The 17,881-nt window shown below is 50.3% G+C and overlaps 8 protein-coding genes across 8 annotated transcripts; 3 read left to right on the top strand and 5 right to left on the bottom strand.

Annotated features, from left to right (window-relative positions):
• Positions 1 to 631: 631 nt before the first annotated feature.
• Positions 632 to 2,187, bottom strand: A1O7_02881 (uracil-regulated protein 1; the record flags this gene model as incomplete). Its single annotated transcript, XM_007756910.1, has 3 exons — positions 632 to 774; positions 876 to 1,020; positions 1,096 to 2,187. The coding sequence occupies 3 exons, from the start codon at positions 2,185 to 2,187 to the stop codon at positions 632 to 634; spliced, it is 1,380 nt and encodes a 459-aa protein (XP_007755100.1).
• An 818-nt stretch (positions 2,188 to 3,005) lies between these two features.
• Positions 3,006 to 4,526, bottom strand: A1O7_02880 (uncharacterized protein; the record flags this gene model as incomplete). Its single annotated transcript, XM_007756909.1, has 4 exons — positions 3,006 to 3,646; positions 3,725 to 3,894; positions 3,970 to 4,301; positions 4,371 to 4,526. 4 exons carry the CDS (start codon positions 4,524 to 4,526, stop codon positions 3,006 to 3,008), a joined length of 1,299 nt encoding a protein of 432 aa, XP_007755099.1.
• Positions 4,527 to 5,484: 958 nt separating this feature from the next.
• Positions 5,485 to 6,180, top strand: A1O7_02879 (uracil phosphoribosyltransferase; the record flags this gene model as incomplete). The annotated part of the gene is made up of 2 exons (XM_007756908.1): positions 5,485 to 5,858; positions 5,985 to 6,180. The coding sequence occupies 2 exons, from the start codon at positions 5,485 to 5,487 to the stop codon at positions 6,178 to 6,180; spliced, it is 570 nt and encodes a 189-aa protein (XP_007755098.1).
• Positions 6,181 to 6,708: 528 nt separating this feature from the next.
• A1O7_02878 (methylmalonate-semialdehyde dehydrogenase (acylating)) lies at positions 6,709 to 8,163 on the bottom strand (the record flags this gene model as incomplete). Its single annotated transcript, XM_007756907.1, has 1 exon — positions 6,709 to 8,163. The coding sequence occupies one exon, from the start codon at positions 8,161 to 8,163 to the stop codon at positions 6,709 to 6,711; it is 1,455 nt and encodes a 484-aa protein (XP_007755097.1).
• A 972-nt stretch (positions 8,164 to 9,135) lies between these two features.
• Positions 9,136 to 10,229, bottom strand: A1O7_02877 (ribose-phosphate pyrophosphokinase 3; the record flags this gene model as incomplete). The annotated part of the gene is made up of 3 exons (XM_007756906.1): positions 9,136 to 9,385; positions 9,476 to 9,620; positions 9,698 to 10,229. The coding sequence occupies 3 exons, from the start codon at positions 10,227 to 10,229 to the stop codon at positions 9,136 to 9,138; spliced, it is 927 nt and encodes a 308-aa protein (XP_007755096.1).
• An 830-nt stretch (positions 10,230 to 11,059) lies between these two features.
• A1O7_02876 (uracil phosphoribosyltransferase) lies at positions 11,060 to 12,080 on the top strand (the record flags this gene model as incomplete). The annotated part of the gene is made up of 5 exons (XM_007756905.1): positions 11,060 to 11,204; positions 11,295 to 11,442; positions 11,588 to 11,688; positions 11,751 to 11,955; positions 12,029 to 12,080. 5 exons carry the CDS (start codon positions 11,060 to 11,062, stop codon positions 12,078 to 12,080), a joined length of 651 nt encoding a protein of 216 aa, XP_007755095.1.
• A 565-nt stretch (positions 12,081 to 12,645) lies between these two features.
• On the bottom strand, positions 12,646 to 14,992 carry A1O7_02875 (uncharacterized protein; the record flags this gene model as incomplete). Its single annotated transcript, XM_007756904.1, has 10 exons — positions 12,646 to 12,893; positions 12,971 to 13,047; positions 13,104 to 13,356; positions 13,421 to 13,571; positions 13,649 to 13,818; positions 13,890 to 13,973; positions 14,034 to 14,174; positions 14,237 to 14,367; positions 14,456 to 14,723; positions 14,812 to 14,992. 10 exons carry the CDS (start codon positions 14,990 to 14,992, stop codon positions 12,646 to 12,648), a joined length of 1,704 nt encoding a protein of 567 aa, XP_007755094.1.
• Positions 14,993 to 16,009: 1,017 nt separating this feature from the next.
• Positions 16,010 to 17,441, top strand: A1O7_02874 (uncharacterized protein; the record flags this gene model as incomplete). Its single annotated transcript, XM_007756903.1, has 3 exons — positions 16,010 to 16,039; positions 16,105 to 16,395; positions 16,464 to 17,441. 3 exons carry the CDS (start codon positions 16,010 to 16,012, stop codon positions 17,439 to 17,441), a joined length of 1,299 nt encoding a protein of 432 aa, XP_007755093.1.
• Between the last annotated feature and the right edge of the window lie 440 nt (positions 17,442 to 17,881).

Here is a 17,881-nt window from a genome sequence, read left to right as displayed (position 1 = left end):
CTGCTACGCCATACGAGGCGTGACGCTGACGCCAGCGTAATAATGGCCGGTTGAATCCGAATCATGATGCTGTTACCCTGTCATGCCGAAGTCAAAATAAAGTAGCATAGTCTGACGAGGACATGCTACCCTAATCCTTGCTCTGACTTGATGGTCCAGACTCCAGAGGCGATAGTCATCTCTGAGGGTAGATAGACATAAAGAGGTTCTCCTATCCCTTCAGACAAGATTCACTATGTCTGAGCCGGTGGCCAGCTCATCGCTATCCAGTGAATGTATCTGTCTGTGTCAGACTGTGCCTGCTGTATACCCAGGATCCTGACGGGAGCCTCCGAATCTACCGTGAATTGCAGGGAGTAAGCAGAAGTCCACACCTCCATTCTGACATGGGTAATTAGGAAGCTACTCGATCCTTCAACTTTCCCTACGCCCTGGTCTCATCGTGAAGACGCAGGATGAGGAGCCCCGCGAGCCCTGGTGTGCGCGCACTGGCAACATTATCTAGCTCAAAAGAGAGAGGCCTCAGGCTTCTCAGAAGGATCCCTTCCTGCTCACGTCAATGCTGGCGACCTGGTGGTCAAGAGGGTTTTGTTCGGTGTCCACTGCAATGCTCCCTGCTCAATAACCTTCCTCAATGCGTGGTATCCTCCCAGCCTTGCCACCCTCTGCCCTTGATCTCCTTTAACTCCTCCTCACTATAAGACTTACCCGTCGTGAAGTAGCCGGCATTGATTTTGGCGTCGATTTCGACTCTGGAATCCGTGGGGATAAGGTCTGGTAAAAAAAGAAAAATAACATTGTTAATTTAGATGGAAGACTACTTGGCGAGAGAGTGATTGAGGCGCTGTGGAAGTTGAGGGGGAAAGGAAACTCACGGTCGGGAATGGGAACTCGCTCGTGGATGGGGATGCCTTGTCCTACTATCGCATCGTACTTCATGTTGGACATGGACAGCATACGGTCGATCTTTTTGATGCCCAGCCAGTGTAGTATGTCTGGCATGAGAGCTTGGAAGCGCATCTGTGAGATTTGTTAGTACATGACGGTAAAGATAATAGGACATACTAGGGAGGAAGAGAAAATGAAAAAGCTTACATCTCTGACACCAGCAATGGCTTCAGTTCGCTGAAAATACTTATCGGCAGTGTCCCCTCCGCGTTTCCTCGAATTGTACACCAAATACTTGACCACTTCGCCCAAGGCACGGCCTTCCTTTCGGAAATAGATGACCACCCCAGAGCCTCCGGCTTGTGCCTCCTTCAGGGCCTCTTCGATCCCAAAGGCAAGGTATGGGCGACATGTGCAAATGTCTGATTGGAACACATCGGAACCATTGCACTCGTCGTGGATGCGAAGGGCCAATTTGACGCTCGGGTCCGACACTCGCTCGGGCGGGCCAAAGATGTAGACAGTCAGCCCACCGATCGGTGGCAGAAACACGCTCAGATCAGTTCTCGTGATGAATTCCGGGTAGCTCCCTCCAGTGTGCTCGAACAGGGCTCGCCGCAACGTCGTCTCATCCACTCCAAAGCGCTCGGCCACACCGGGGAGATGCCACACGGGTTCGACTGCGACTTTGGTCACGCGGACATCGCCCGCGTCGTTGAGGACGATTTTGCCGTCAACCTGCAGTCTGTTTTGTCGGAGGGCGTCGGTGATCTCGGCCACGCGCATCGTGGCCCGCGTGATGGCGATGGTGGGGCGCACGTCCAATCCGGCGGCGAGGTGGTTGCCAAAGTACTTGACAATGTCGTGTCCGTACGGGTCCATGGAGACGATCTTGGTCGGATCGGACCAGGCAGGTTGCGGGGCGAAGTCGAAGGTCGGTTGTGTGTTTGTGAGGTCGGGGCGGAAATCGCGCGGCAAGTCGCCAGCAGCCACGGCCAGTGCGTTGTAGAAGCTGTAACTCCCGCCATGGGCGCCGATCGCGTTGCGTCGCTTGAAGCTGTCAAAGCTCCGGGACACGATGATCGGCCCTCTTGTCTGGGGGTCTGCGGCGCCCCATTGTAGAGGAATCGGGTCGGCGACGCTCTGTCCCGGGTAGGTGGTTAGCACGACGCGATTGCTGTATTTCTGGGTCAGCGATAGCACACTCGACGAGCTGGAGCTGCTGGGTGTGCTTGGTCGGGAATGAGAATGCTCTTTCTCGTCGATCGCCGTAACTGTGGCCGTAACGCCGACCGCCATCTTGAGACGTGCACTTTGTGTAGTCATCGACAAGAGTGTCTTCGGTCTCTTGACGCTTCGCTCCTCGGAAGATGGGTCGGGCTGGTCGAAGTCTAGGGAATACGCCGTGTTCAGCATTTGAGACAGATCTAGCGTTGCGAATCATAAAGTATAAGAGGGCGATGGATTTTTGAGTCACACGTTGGATGGTATGGACGATAACTGCTCTTGCCGTCCGATGGGTCACAGAGAAAAGAGGGTGGATAGGTCATCTGGTGCCTGAAGCAAGACAAATTTGATGAAGCCGTCGCCGCCATCTCTGATACCCCGATACTGCAGGACAATCTTTTTTTGTTTTTCTGGGTTTTGATCCCCATCATGGGCTGTAATGGGCACTTTGCCGAGGGACGGTCCTGCTGGGGATCTGTGGAGATGGCCGAAGACTGAAGCGATAAGTCAACTATCTTTAGTCTCGTCAAAGAACGTGGGTCCAGATAATACAATTCGGCTGAAGATAGCCAAATAGGGTGGCCCATTGCTCTGATAAGCCGGACTCCGCACCTTCTCGTGCTCGTCCAAGACTTTCCCGCTGAATCCAAGACTCTTGGAGGAGCGACCCTTACTCCTAACACCTAGGTAGTAAGTACTATGCCACCACTTGGACTCTCTTTAGGTCCTGTGGGAGCGAAGGACTGGTGTGGTGGAAGTCCATCCACGGTTGGTGTAGAAGTCAGCGCTAGATTCTTGCCAAATTGTGCAATAACTGTGTATTCTACACTATTTTTCTCATTCCTGGGGACACTCTTTGAATCGAGGCCTTGCCCAAATTCTCTCGTCCGTCAGAAGAGTGTCCCATCACCAGCGATCAATATAGGGCTTGATCTGCTCTTTGGTCGCTTTGTGGCAGCCAGCTCGCGACCGGTTTTCCACGAGCCAGCCTCCAGCATCTGGGCCATACTAATAGCAATTCCTTGCGCTGCAAACTCCTTAGAAATGATCTCATGCAGTCGATCGAGGAGGGCAACTGTCATCGCACGCCACTCGACAATCACATCGCTAGTGGCGTCGTAGATGGGCAAAATCTGTCCAGATACCCTCTGGCCTACACTTAGAGTGTCTTCTTTCAGAGATAGAACACCCATGTCCACAAACAGACCTCCATTCCGATATTCAGGCAGCCCAGTGCCCAGCTCCATGTTCTTCCACCTGACGTGCAGAATCTTCACAAACGGGGTCGTTAACGAATATGCCAGCCACTGAGTCAGCTTGTGAAACGGCTGAATAGCTTTAGCCGGAGTATTGTTGGCGTCGGACTGAGACTGTCGCGCGAGAACCTGAAGAGGCCAGGCATCTCCAAGAGGTTGACTTCCAAGGTGTGTTCTGTCTTTTGGCCATGCGGGAAGCAGTAGACGCTGCAGGGCTGACCACAGGACAGTGTAGTCAAGAGCATCGGTTCCAGTGACCGAAGCGGTCATGTAGTCTAAGAAAACCATTGAGTTCAATCAGCATCCAGGTTGAAATGACTTTTTGAAACCAAGGGTCTGCACCGCATACATACCCACAAGATTGCCTGGTCGCCCCTGAGAGCCGAAGATGTCAGGCAAAGAGAGTAGAGATTTGCCAACGTCCCTCAAAAGCTGAATCCGAGCATGCACACCGACCATAGGGTTGCTATTCGAGATCTGAAACCAAGACAGAAACCTTTCCTCGTCGAGGTCAAGCAATGCCCTTCCTAAGTAACGCGTTCCGTCAGCATTACAACCACACAATGCAAAAACTACTTCCCACAACAATTCAAAGTACCCACCATCCACAGTGCGAGGACATGCAGGGCTTGACGAAAACGCTCCCGACTCAAACATGTACAGCGAAGCTACCGCAATGCCTTCGGATCGGTTGTACACATTCTGGTTCCCCGTGCTGAGCTCCTGGAAGCTCCAAATATCTCCAGCCCCTGCGTCCAGAAGGACCGACACCATGAACAGGTCAATCAAGACCCTTGTCTGTTCCTTGGGATCGGCCGTTTCTTTCGTCCGAAGCAGCATCCGGGAAATGCGATCGACATTACCGACATTGAAGTGTTGCCAACGCCCATGCGGAGGGATTTCATGATATCTATCGGGCCCAAAGTCGCGCTGCACATTCATATTGCTTAGTTCCAATTTGCGAGAGGGCTGTTGGCTGTGTGAAACTTGAAAACTCACTGAAATTGTCTGAGCCACCAAACGGGCAGCCACTGGGAGTTGGTCGGCATTGTAATGGAAATGGTTGAGTGTCCCCCTCTGCGCACAATCAAAAACACAATTGGCACGTTCCCTGACTGCTTGTAGTGATAATAAGTATTCGACTTCTGACACCATGTTTATGGAACCTGATAATCTGTATGCCAAAAATCTTGAGGAAATTTGTAAAAGAAGAAAGATTACTGTCTGTGTACGCTGGTACTTCTTCTACCTCTTCCTCACGCTCTTCTCCTCCACATAACGTCCACACTCTTAAAATAGCTTATATACGGAATGATCTTGGCAGATTCAAAATGTCAACTTTGTCAGATGAAAATTGCAAACAGTATCCGATTGTTGCGCTCCTCAACGACATGCGAACACCACCCAGAGCTCTCTTTTCTTGGTTAGTCGCAGCGAACCAGAGTCGATACGGAACTACAGGATAAGGAATGAGTCAGTCAAATCGTCTCATGGGACTGTGGACGGTGGACCCCTTCCAAAGGTCTTCTACCCCACACTCCATCTCATTAAAACCGATCGGCCTGGTTCGGGTTGTGGGACCCCTTGAACTGGAGAGGCAACTGATCATGGTGATTGCTTATCGCGTATCTAGTATCGCATTGATATAAAACAATGTGGGTCTGGAGGATGGATGGGTCTGCCGCGCCACTGCTATCTTTAGTCTCTACAGCCTTCCAAACGGAACAATCGAATCCAGAACATGATTGAGGGTGGCAATGGGTGGGTACAATTAGGTGCATTTTCCAACGAAATAGAGGAATCGAAGGCTACTGAAACCATTTTTGACCGAGTGTAGATTGCTCATGATATCTTCTGATTCAGAATTCTACGTCTTAGTCTGATAAAACCCCATTGTTTGAATCTTTATGCCACAAATCCAAAGTTATCTGATTTCCCTTCGCCGGCCTGCATGTAGGGGCAGAGAACAAAACGACACTCACAACACAAACAATATTCCCCTTCTCAGAGAGCAGGAGTAAATACAGACAGGGCAGCCTCAGCAAAACCGCCAAATTTCAATTTACTTTTCAATCCCAAGATGACAGTCGACCTATCCAGGTCCCAGTCCAAGATGTCCTACGCAACAAAGCTGTCCCAACTCCGCGATCTCACGCTTCCGCCCCGCGAAGTCCGCCAGCTCACATCCGAATTGACCACCATGCTCGCCGAGACGGCCATCGAGCCCCCTTCGGTTGACGAGACGGTGGTGGTTGTGGTCATTCTGCGATCGGGAATGGCCATGATGGACGCCTTTCTCGCCGCGCTCCCTACCAAGGCCAACGCAATCGTCCACCATCTGGGCATTTTCAGAGACAGAAAAACACTCCAGCCCGTCGAGTACTACAACAAACTGCCGCCCCGGTCCGGCAGGATCAGACATGCTTATATCCTCGACCCTGTCATTGCCACGGGCGGTACGGCCGAGGCGGCTATTCAAATCCTCAAGTAAGTAACGAGTCTTTTCTACGGTTCGCCGAGTTTGCCATACGAAGTAACAGAGTTTCTTTTTTTTGTCCCCTCTTTCTTTGTGTCTATCCAGATGCTAAAATGCCGTGTCTTTTCCTCTTCTAGAGAATGGGGAGTCGAAAAAATTACCTTTGTATCCATTTTGGCCAGTAACCCCGGGCTGGACAAAGTCGCCTCAAGCTGGCCTGAAGGCACGAACTTGGTGGTAGGCGCTGTCGACTCGGATCTGGACAGTGCAGGATACGTTCAACCTGGCATCGGAGACATAGGAGACCGATTGTTTGGAACAAATTTGGATTGAAAGTACTAAAGATGGATCATGGAACAGAACAAAGCTACAGCAGTACGGAAGCAAGGGACCGATGGAATATAAAGTTTTCTACGTACGATTGTACCTTGAATTTGATGAGGATTTCTGTCCTACTATTGAAAAAAAATGACTTGTGTGCATTGCTGCTCCTTGCGTGTCGGCAACTTCCTGTCTGTAATTTTTCTTTTGAATAGACCAGATAAACCTTCCACTACGAAGATATTTGGTGTTTTAAGTAACAAGAACCAATTCTTGAGTTTCATACTCGAGAAGCTCTCTCTACTGGTGAAAATGAATCCAGTTGAGTGGGTTCAATAATAACTGTTGGTGCCTTTTTCGGCTTTCGATTTCTCATTCCAGGCGTGATAAATCAAAAAGATACCACTCCTAAACCATCCCCTCCCAAAGAATAGTTTCGATGCATCATGCTCGCCGCCCTTTGTGGCTCTTTGCCTTCAGATGGGGAGATATGGCGTCCACCTCAAGTGCTCACTTGACAACTGGCAACCTTTTCCCCAATCACCGCCACAGCGCTGTGACAGTTCTGGGCATTGTGAAGAACTGCCACGGGCTCCGTCCACATTCATTGTCTCCCAGGAATGAGTCTTTGTTTGCTGTTCTTGCAACAGGACCCGAAGCCGCCAGAACCGGAACATTGATTCCAATCTGGCCTATGTTTATTTTGCGCTGGAAAGTCTGAGCATGGACAGGATCGGTCGTAAACAGCGAGCATCCGTTGCCGTACCGGTTCTCGTTTGCTATCTCGATGGCCTCGTCCAGGGTGTCGACCTCGATGCACACGAGGACAGGCCCAAAGATCTCGTCCTGGTAGCACTGCATAGACGTCTGCACTTTGGTGATGATGGTGGGCCCAACAAAGTTCCCCTCGGGGTATTCGGGCACGCAATATTTTCGTCCGTCCAGCACGACCTGGGCGCCTTCGGCTTCGGCAAGGTCGATCATGTCTTCCACTCTCTCTTTTGCAGCGGCCGTGATCAAGGGGCCGACTTCGGTGCCAGGATCAGAACCGCAGCCGACTTTGAGCGACCCGGCCAGCTGGACGAGATCGTCGATCCATTCCTTGGTCGACCCGACGCAGAGCATGACACTCAGCGCCATACACCTCTGACCCGCGGCCCCAAATGCGCTCCCGGCAATGGCATAGAGAGTCTTTGTCTTTGACGCATCCTCCAGCACAATCCCGTGGTTTTTCCCACTGACCTCGACTTGGATTCTCTTTCTGGTGGCTTTGGCGTGCTCGTAGACTCGTTCTCCAGCCAGTTCGGAACCCACAAAGGATACCGCGCTGACGAGAGGCTGCGAGAGCAATTTGTCTACGGTCACCGACGATCCATGAATGATATTTATCACTCCAGGGGGAAAACCCGCCTGCACGAAGCATCTCCCTAGAAGGTTAGCAGTCGAAGGGGCCTTTTCGGAAGGTTTCAAGACCACTGTGTTGCCGGTGATGACCGCGTAGGGGATCGACCACAGAGGGATCATAAAAGGGAAATTAAAGGGAGTGATGATTACGCAGACGCCGACGGGCTGGTGGATCGTGTAGGTCTCTGTCGAATTGGTGGTCCAGTGTTTGCCATTCATCTCGGCCGTGGCTGAGCACGCGGTGTGGATAGCATCAATTCCTCTCTCGAATTCCGACTCGGCGTCCTGCAGTGTCTTCCCCACCTCGAGCTGCAGTGACTGTTGAAAGTCGACCGTGTGCTGCTGCAAAATACCCAGCAGGGAGAAAAGCAGGGCTTTCCGTTTCGATATAGGCAACGACGCCCACGCTGTCTGCGCCGCGTCCGCCACCGTCACGGCTTTTTGGATCTCTGCTGGAGTTGAATCCGGCACCCGGGCGAGCAGCTTCTGTGACGCAGGATCCAGGACCTTCATCCAGACTCTCGTCTTGGACACGCCGAATTCATTGTTGATCAGATTTTGAGTTGTGGTAGGCGGCGTGGGCAGGGCCATGGTGCTAGTGCTAGCTCCAGTGCTGGCGCTTTGCTTCAGAGGCACGGTCACCCTGCTAGGGTCGCTGGTGCCTAACCGGGTGCCTGTTTCATCGCTGCGAAGTCTCTTATTCCGACGGTGATGGTTGAGAGAGTAGTCACCAGCTGTGTCATCGTTGCTGTCGACTACTAGAGACAAAGGCTGCTCTAACACCGTCGCCACCGCTGTTGCAGAGCTTTGAACGACCATCGTGTTTCATTAGTATCCAGCCTGACATAAAGCCTGCCAAACCTACTTTCAAGCCTTCGATCTCGTGATAGCAGATATCTCTATCAAAAGATTGAAGTGAGCGACAGGCCACAGATTGTACAGTTGGAATGCGAAGATAAGACAAGATGGTGGAGCACAACGTGTGAAGGATATGATATTGTGGGGTTCGTCGAATTGGGATCATGGCCAGGCCTTTGGCTTGTTCTCCATCTCCTTTCCTTCCTAAAATGTTGACAAGAGCTTTCATACATTCATCTAGGGTCCGGGATCCACCTGATGCAGGCGCCAGTGACTCAGCGCTTGTCCACGATATGAACCCGGGGATGATTGCAAAGCTCCGAGAAAGGTTGGCAAAGCGGGTCCTTTTCCGGGATTCACCAATTAGAAGTGAGAATAAATGCCCAATGGCATCAAATCGATCAGGAAATTGATCGAGTGTGCACCAAAGGATGGAGATGTCCTAAACAAGGTGCACTGAGAGTGTGAATTGCATACTGTATGCTGTATACTGGAGAATTGTAGTCGCCGGTGCTAAGACATCCTCTCACCAGTTTCGGTTTACACAACGCGTCAATCCTGATCATTCTTCCAGTCTTGCATGGTGTCTGTACCGGTGATCTACCAGGCACCTGCTATCTGCCGGTCTAATTAAACAAAAAGGAGATGCTGCATTGATTTCACTCAGCTTGGAGAATATTGTTGCCTAGAAAAAGGGTATGTTACTTACGATTCACCATGGTGTGTCCGTCGGATTGCTTCTGCAATGATGCCACTGACGTCGATGGACTCGATTTTGGGACATTTTTGAGCGCTCGGTGATAGGGGAAGGGTGTTTGTGACCACGAGTCTCTCCAAAGAGCTCTCCTCGATCTTCTGGATTGCAGGACCCGAGAGAAATCCATGGACAACGACGGCGCGGCAACTGATGGCACCGTGGTTCTTCAATACGTCCGCCGCCATGATCAGGGTGCCACTGAGTGCGCAGTCAGTAGAGGTCCACTGGTCCCCCAGGAAAATTGAAAATGAAAAGGATGAGTTGCATAGACATTCATAAAAGACTGACCATGTGTCCGCGATGTCGTCAACAATAACGGCCGTCTTATTGAGTACCGATCCAACCAGAATCATACGACTGATTTTACTGGCGACTTTACGCTCTTTGTGGATGAGGGCTAGATCAAGACGCAGCTTGTCCGCAATGATAGCAGCTCAGTGACAACGTAAGCCTCTTTTGTTTTTATATTTTCTCCCATCAACTCCTAGTTTAAGACTCACCTCTTCGCACCACCTGCGTCAGGAGACACAATGACGACGTTGTCCAGGGGCATATTACTTCGAATGTACTCGACCATTGCACTCTCAGCATAGAGATTGTCCACGGGGATATTGAAGAAGCCTTGGATTTGTGAGGCATGCAAGTCCATAGTGATGATATGATTGCAGCCGGCTGTCTCAAGCATGTTGGCCACCAGTTTAGCCGTGATGGGAGCCCGGCTGCGGTCTTTCTTGTCTTGCCTCGAATAAGGGAAACAGGGGAGCACGGCGGTGATCTTCCTGGCGGAGGCAGTCTTGCAGGCGCTGATCGTAATTAATAGTTCCATGAGCATGTCGTTGACTGGTTCTGCTGCTGTCTGGATGATAAACAGATCGGCGCCACGGACCGAGTTTCCAATGACAATACTGGTCTCGCCATTCGAAAACCGCGATGATGTGAGTTTTGTGGACGGTGAATCCTCCCCCAGCCTGTGGCATACAAGTTCGGCGAAGTCTGGATGACTCCCTCCTATATTCGTCCATTCAAGCTCGGTTAGGGACATCTTTCAACACGTATGGTACCGAGTACCGGTGTCAGAGTAATAATACTAACCACTAAGTACCTGAATGGACATTTTGGGATAAAGAACTCGATCGCCCAACACTTTTTACCGCGAAACAAGACTGGTGTCTGCAAGAAGAACGGTGAGCAGGTCGGATACCCAGGGAGAATGCGTGCTTTCAGACCTACTAGGGAGGCTCTTCAATGTATCACTGTTGGATTTATCATTCCCCTTACGATTGAGTTACAACTACCAAGCTGTTGAGAAGTATTTCTTCGATTTCCACGTCCTATGCCCCAGGGCGCACAGCGTCAGCCTAGAAACAAACAGTCTGACCCGCTCAAGTAGGTGCTAGGTACAAACTAACCAAACCACAAACACTGTACTTGGAAGATAGAAGAATTCCTCAATAATGACCAGGTTACCAATCTCTTCCATACTGCAGCGGAAATCTCGTGCTTTCGAAGGTAATCTAGGTGGGGCCCGTTATAGATAGGTACTCGGTGGATTAAAGATACTTTAGATAATAGAATACGTGGGGAATTTCAGAAGTTTCACAGGGCCTCGCATTGTTTATCTGAGATCTCTCTTCGTATCGGAGACTGAAACCTCCCGAAATGTAGGTTACAGGCGTCGATAAGAATTGTATGCCTATTCCCAAAGACTGGATCTACTGGTACGATAGGTCTGTTTGTCAAGTCGGCCAACTTGGCGTCCCGATGCTCAGATGCTAAATCCTGGAGCCCCAGGACCTAGACTCCAGTCTCCCATCATAGGGCTTTCAAGAATAACACCTGTGCGTTCCCAGTTTTGATGCTCTCGCTTCAAGGATGCGCAACACCACGGAGAATTGCCTACTCCTGCCACAGAACCATCAACTCCTAAGTTCCATGACCATTCTGCGCAGTCAAAACACAGAGGGCAAAGACTTTATCGATGCATTTGCAAAGGTGGCTGCACAGCTCATGGCCAGAGGTAAGAACCAGAGACCGCTTGATGAAATTTGCTCTGGCTGTTTTCCAAGTTCGTGCTCAACCATCTGACGAGTTCGTTTTCCTCCTACAGCGCTGGATTTCATCCCAGTCGAATGTCAACAAGTGACGACCCCGACGGGAGGCACCTACCAGGGCGTGCGACAAGCAAAGCAAGTCTGTGGCATAAGTATCCTAAGGGCAGGGGCCAGCCTGGAAGATGCGCTGAGAACGGCTTACAAGTATGTGAACACGAATCTACCCGCTATTTTTTTCAGGCTCGGCCAGCAAACATCCTCCCTTTTCCTCTTCTCCTCCTTCCCACCAAAGGGGAGGCGAAGGCGAAAGTGTATATCCATGCTGACCCTATCTCTGCGAATTACAAAGTGGTCCTCTGAGCTTCGGAAAGCTCTTAATCCAACGAGACGAGAAAACGAGCCTCCCAGTGCATCTGTACACCAAATTTCCTACGTCGATTTCGAACGCTTGTAAGGCTTCTCAACCACGTCCAAAAACGGGGGTGTGCGATCACGTTGCTGACTTTAAGCAGATGTACTGATTCTTGAGCCAATGCTTGCGACCGGAGGCTCAGTGAGTAAAGCAATCGAGCTGGTCCTTGAACAGCGTGTGCCGGAGGAACAGATCATTGTCGTCAATCTCATAGCCTCGGCGCGCGCAGTCAGCCTGGTCTCTGAACGATTTCCGAAGGTGATGTTAGTGACAGCGGCTGTTGACAAGGATTTGAATTCAAAAAGGTTTGTCGATACCATATATGCGATTCTACCAACTTGTCGACTTCCGATCATTGACAAATTACCGACTCTACAGGTACATCGATCCAGGACTTGGCGATTTCGGAGACCGATTTTATGGTACATGAAAGGATCCTTCAGAAGGGGCATGGAATGCTGGAAGTTTGATACAGCTGAGACGAACTCCATTTTGCGAAGATGGTGGAATCGGAAAGCCGACGGTTCGACGCAACCAAGTGTACGGTTTTACTTTTAGAAGATGAGACTCCCGATCTTCGATACAAATGAAAACCGTCGCCTCAACCAATATCTCAATTTTGTCAAAGAACAGGCTCGATATAGGCAGGGTATTCGCAGCTATCTCCTCTGCCATGAATAGGCACTTCTTCGCCTATATGCCTCTGACCTTGTCTACCTTCGTCATTTGCAGGCATCCATGGCCATTCAGTTCAGTCATCAGACCAGTGGGACTCTGGTAGGACTCTCGAGAGTTAGGCGTTGTTACTGATGTTGCAAGAAGACCCAGTTCTTATTGCAAAATGTCATTTCACAGGCAGGAAAATATCAAAATCTATCTACTTACTCTAGCATTCTTCAGCTTCCAATAGGCGTCACCACGATTTTGCACCGAGTCACAAGTAGCACATTCTTCATCGAAGGACTCAATACCCGCATGTGGATCACACAAGGCCTTTAATGCTTGAACGTCTCCACAACAGACTGCACCTCGCTGTCCTTTGTTCCAACAACGACGCTGGCTTCTGAATCTCCCCTGGCCTGTGCATATGGATCAACACCATTGATCATAATCGATGGAATGAGGGCGGCGTCTCCCGTTTCATTCCAGCCCTTGTTACATTCGACCTTGAAAGGTCCGAATCTGCACATCAGGTAGTATACCCCTCCACTTACGAAGACACCCATGAGGAAGTTGAACTGATCTGAACGTTTAGAGAGAACGATCAGTATTCACAGTCCTTCAGAAGGAAGCAGACCTTGCAAACAGGCGTAGACTTACACAAGTACCAGGCACCAATCGGTATCGATGCACCCATCGCTCCGGCAACACCAACGATGTTGAATATCAACCCGCATCTGTGAAAATCGTTAGATTTCTGCGGCTGAAGAGGCAGGAGATGAAGAAAACCCACAGGTATCCCACGTAAGCGTTGATGCCAAACCCGCCCAAGCCCCAGTAGAGATCGGACGACTTGTTGGAGTACAACTGATCAACTGCAAGATGGCCTCGGCGGACGATAAAGTAATCACAGAAATAAGGTCCGACGAAAGCAGAAAGGAAGACACTGTAGGCACCGACGTATGCTAAAAAGTTGTTGCTGCTGGATAAGAGTTTCCACGGCACGCAGGCAAAAGACAACACTGCGGCAACATACCCACCACGTCCTGCGTTATGTTAGTCTTGTCTATCCCAGATTCATAATCAAGGGGACAATAAGGATGAACTTACGAATATTGAGGTATCGAGGGAACAGAGCGGTAAAGTCACTTCCCGCGGAGTTTGCACCAGTCAGGTTTGTCATGGCCTGAGCATAGACAAAGATCAGAGCGAGGAAGAAAACCCCGGCTCTGTCGCTGCTGGATGGACTGTCGGTAACAAACTAGGAGGTTCAGAGGTTAGATGACAGATCTTCTGGCCTAGAATTTGAACTTCTCATGCTACAACTTGGGTACTTACTCGCTCCAAGACGTCCAAAGGATTCCAAAGCGGGGAGCCGTATAATGTAGCGCTGCAGCTGGAGACGATCAAACCAACCAGGGAAGTGACTGAGAATGAGACTGGAACTGTAATGAGTTGAGACCAGAGGGCATTGGAAGGTTTCTTTGAAAACCGCGAAAAATCGGAGTCTGCGTATTGGTTGATTCAGTAAATCAGCCAGAAGAGAGGGAGACCTTGTGGGTTTTCATCCCACACTCACCATTCAGAATGAATGTGCTGAAATTGTCCAAGGAGGAGATGATGGCTTGGATCACGGTCCATGTCAAGGCACTACCTTTGAGGGCTGCGTAGTCGTCATATCAACGATGGGCTAGGCAAAACATCGACCTTCATGAAAACTTACAGCTGCTTTGAGACATGACGGGACCGGCACCATGGCCTGCTCTCACAGCCACCCATGCAGCGAATGCGATGCCTCCAATGGGAGCTGTCACCGCCTTGATGGTGTATAGATGTCTGACTTTGTGCAAAGGGAAGTATATGCCTTTTTCGCCGTCTTAGCAGGGTATTCTCAACCGCAAAGCGAGGCATGCAGAGTTTTCTTACCGATCAGTTGACAGAGCCAGAACAGGAAAAAGCACATCATATGCTTTGTATCTGTCTGAGCAGACGCTGGGAGATGATTTGGGATTCGAGCGGTCCCTGGCCAAACCGCACACAGCATGAGATAAAGACATCTGTTTTTGGGGAGGGCACTGTTGTTAGCCTTTTTTCTATATCCAAGGACCAAGGTTGTTTTGACAGTTGTCTCAGGGACAAACTCACTGTCCTCCAATCCAGCCCTGGACGGAGTACCAGATAATGGCCAAGACAATACGATTGAGCACTGGCCAAATCGACCCATAGATGCCGAAAGAAGAGCGAATCGCCACGGGAAACGAAATGTGGTACATTGCTCCCATTCGGCCTCCGAGTGAGACGAAAATACCCGTCAGGATATATCCTGCCCAGATACAAAGCCAGCCTTGCCACCAGGCGAGACCGCCGGCGACGTAGCTCCCGGCAAGCTGCCACGTATTGACATTGAACGAGGCTGTGAGAAACTCCAGTCAGCAAAACCAAAACAAAATCGCGCCCCTTGCAATCGACATTGTAGAACACGGCTCGATATATGTACCTACCCGAGATCCAGAGATTCATGAAGTTGTACCATCCCCATGTCCGTCGTGCAGGCTCAACCGGAGCTAGGTCAGGACTCCAAAGATATTTACTCTTTTGCGCGCCCTCAGCGTTGTTGTCATAGTAGTCGTGCTTGATCTGGCACTTCTCTGCCACCTGGGCTGTGCGCTCTCTGAGAGTCATGGTTGTGGATCTTGTTTGGGCCTTTTCGATCAAAAATTCCAACCCCAGAAAAGTTCGCAATTCGTTTTGTAATTCCGATGTGTAAAACGAATTGACGAATTTGAACTTGTTTTCTAGTACGCACACCGGCCTATGCTCGTAACGGCGATGAGAATGCCTGCCCTCTTATCCAATACTACCGGGACCTGCATGAAAGATATACAGGCCCGTTAATGCAACAGCGCCCGTTCCAGATCAGAACATTCATAAATGGTATCTATTATGATAAGAGATGTTTTTGATAGGATAGTGGGGACTGAGATCTAGAGCGTACGTCCCCTTATCAAACTTCGACTTTATCATATTATCATACTTTAGGTATACTCTTGGTACTTGATCCCGCTTTTTGCGTTCCTCCCCGGAACTCAATTGAAATCTCTCTCCAAGATTCACTTCTCGCCCCCAACTAAACCCAGTTTCGCGTTGCCTCGATCCCCGCCAGCAGCTACAGTACTGGTGCTTGCCGAAACTTAGTGCAGTGGGCTTTGTATGGGAGATTTGTGTATACCACGTAGTTCTGATGACCTAAAGATCGACCATGGTAGGCTGTTTTAGACCTTGTGACGTTTAGACACTTGGTATCTGAATTGACTCAATTGAGCCAATATTCCATCGTTGCAATACAACCACAAACTAGTTGGCGGCTCCAGGTGGCCTTTGCTCTCATATACAGCGCGAGACCAAGGTCATCTATATGTTCATAATTCCATCTTCGAGCAGATTGCCAAATATGGTTTCAGACGAACAAAAAGAAGACCTTGAGGGCCTAAAGTTGCCTTTTCGAGACTGAAAGATTGCTTCAAGTACGGACTGGAAAGATCAAACCACTTTACCACCTCCCAGTAAAGTCGGCAATCTACAAGAATCCTCATACTCAGCCTGTCAAAGTCACAAAACTTGGTTGCGAGGGAGACGAGCACGCATACGAGTTCCACGGAGGGCCGGACAAGGCGCTGCTTCACTATTGCGCAAGACACTATGAGACGTGGAAAGCAGAATGTCCAGGGAGTGCGAAGCATTTCACTGTCGGCGGATTCGGGGAGAACCTGGTCAGTACCTCAGCTAATGAACAGAATATCTGCATTGGAGACATCCTCACGATTGGTCCAGAAGTCACAGTGCAGGTCAGTCTTCCACGACAACCCTGTTTCAAACTCAACCACCGCTTCGAAGTCAAGGATATGGCGTGGCAGTCTCAGATGAAGAGCAGGACAGGCTGGTACTATCGGGTCTTGAAGGAGGGCTACATTTCACCGGGCGACGAAATCAAACTTGTCGAGAGACTGAACCCGAAGTGGACGGTGGCCGCAGTTCAACACTACTTGTACCGGGAAATGAAAAATTTTGAGGTCATGGCCGAATTGGTGAATCTTCCGGCCTCGGCGGAGAATCCCTCACAATCTTCGAGAACAGGTTGAAAAAGAATTTTTAGAATCAGGACGAACGAATGTTCGGTGACGACTCTGTCACTCTGGAGGCCTGGTCGGACTACAAGCTGGTGCAGGAGCTTCGACAGACCCCTCGAATCTGTTCGTTCGTTTTCGAGGTTGTCGGAGAGCAGTCTCAAACGACGAGTCTCAAAGTTGAACCTGGATCTCATGTGCGCTTGAAGTTGGGAGACAAGGGTGACCTGATCCGAGCATACTCGGTTGTTGGTGGCACCAAGGACCGCTTCGAGCTGGGCGTGGCTCTTGCAGACGAGTCCCGTGGCGGATCTCTATATCTGCATAAAAATGCCAAAGTGGGAGAGGTATTCTCAGTAGGGAAGATTGCCACCAGCTTCCCATTTGCGCCAGAGGCGGACGAACATATTTTGATCGCTGGTGGAACCGGAATCACAGCCTTCCTTCCCACTGCGGAAAAATTGAAGGAATCGGGGGAGAATTTCACGTTGCATCTGGCCGTCCGCTCGACCCATAAGGTACCCTTCAGGGAGAGACTATCGAAGCTCGGCAAGAGCCTCGTAATCTATGACAAAGAAAGGGGACGGCGGCTGGACCTCGCCCGTATCATGTGCAGAGTGACCACCAACCCACACGTGTATTGCTGCGGGTCTCCCAGATTGATGGACGACGTTGCCGCAACTGCGAAGCGATATGGGCTGGCAGAAGAACAGATTCACTTTGAGGCTTTCGCAGTCACGACCTCAGGCGATCCTTTCACCGCGGCGCTCCTGACGAGCCAAAAGACAATCCAAGTGCCGGCAAGACGGAGCCTTCTGGAAGCACTGAGGGAGGCGGGCATCGACGTACCGTCATCGTGTGAAGCTGGAAGCTGTGGCACTTGTCGTGTCCAAGTTGCAAAGGGACGCATTGACCATCGTGGAACCGGCTTGTTGGAATCGGATAAGGCCTCAGCAATGCTAGCCTGCTCTTCTAGAGGCATTGGACATATAGAACTAGAGCTTTGACAGTAGGTAGCCAATTGACGGACTACTACTGACTACCAACACTCGACGGATTTCCCCAAGACACACTGGTTCGAGGGAGATACCGCTTGCAATACACTATGGTCTTTTGGGAGGGACAATGTGGAGAAAAGATATCGAGGAAGTGGGGCGATAAAGGGGGTATAGATAGCGGGCCCTGCCAGGTCAGTTACACAACAATATCTCCAAAGCGGGAGGCACTTATCCGGTCACGCGACTGAATGCTGGCCATGCCATTGACCTTTGTGTTGCTGTGTGTGATACAAATAGTTGTGTTGCGACCTAGTGAGGGTCTAGAAAATCGCAGTTCGTTTCGAGTAATTGTTGGTATATCTCTATCGTGGAACAAATCTTGCCGTCAATTCCGCACCAGTACGTTCCCTCCACGCCCAGGGGGCCTTGAATTGACCCAAACTTGAACT

The sequence above is a fragment of the Cladophialophora yegresii genome (genome assembly GCF_000585515.1).
Source record: "Cladophialophora yegresii CBS 114405 chromosome Unknown aczIN-supercont1.2, whole genome shotgun sequence".
Classification (NCBI taxonomy): domain Eukaryota; kingdom Fungi; phylum Ascomycota; class Eurotiomycetes; order Chaetothyriales; family Herpotrichiellaceae; genus Cladophialophora; species Cladophialophora yegresii.
This window is presented reverse-complemented; position numbering and strand designations above follow the sequence as displayed.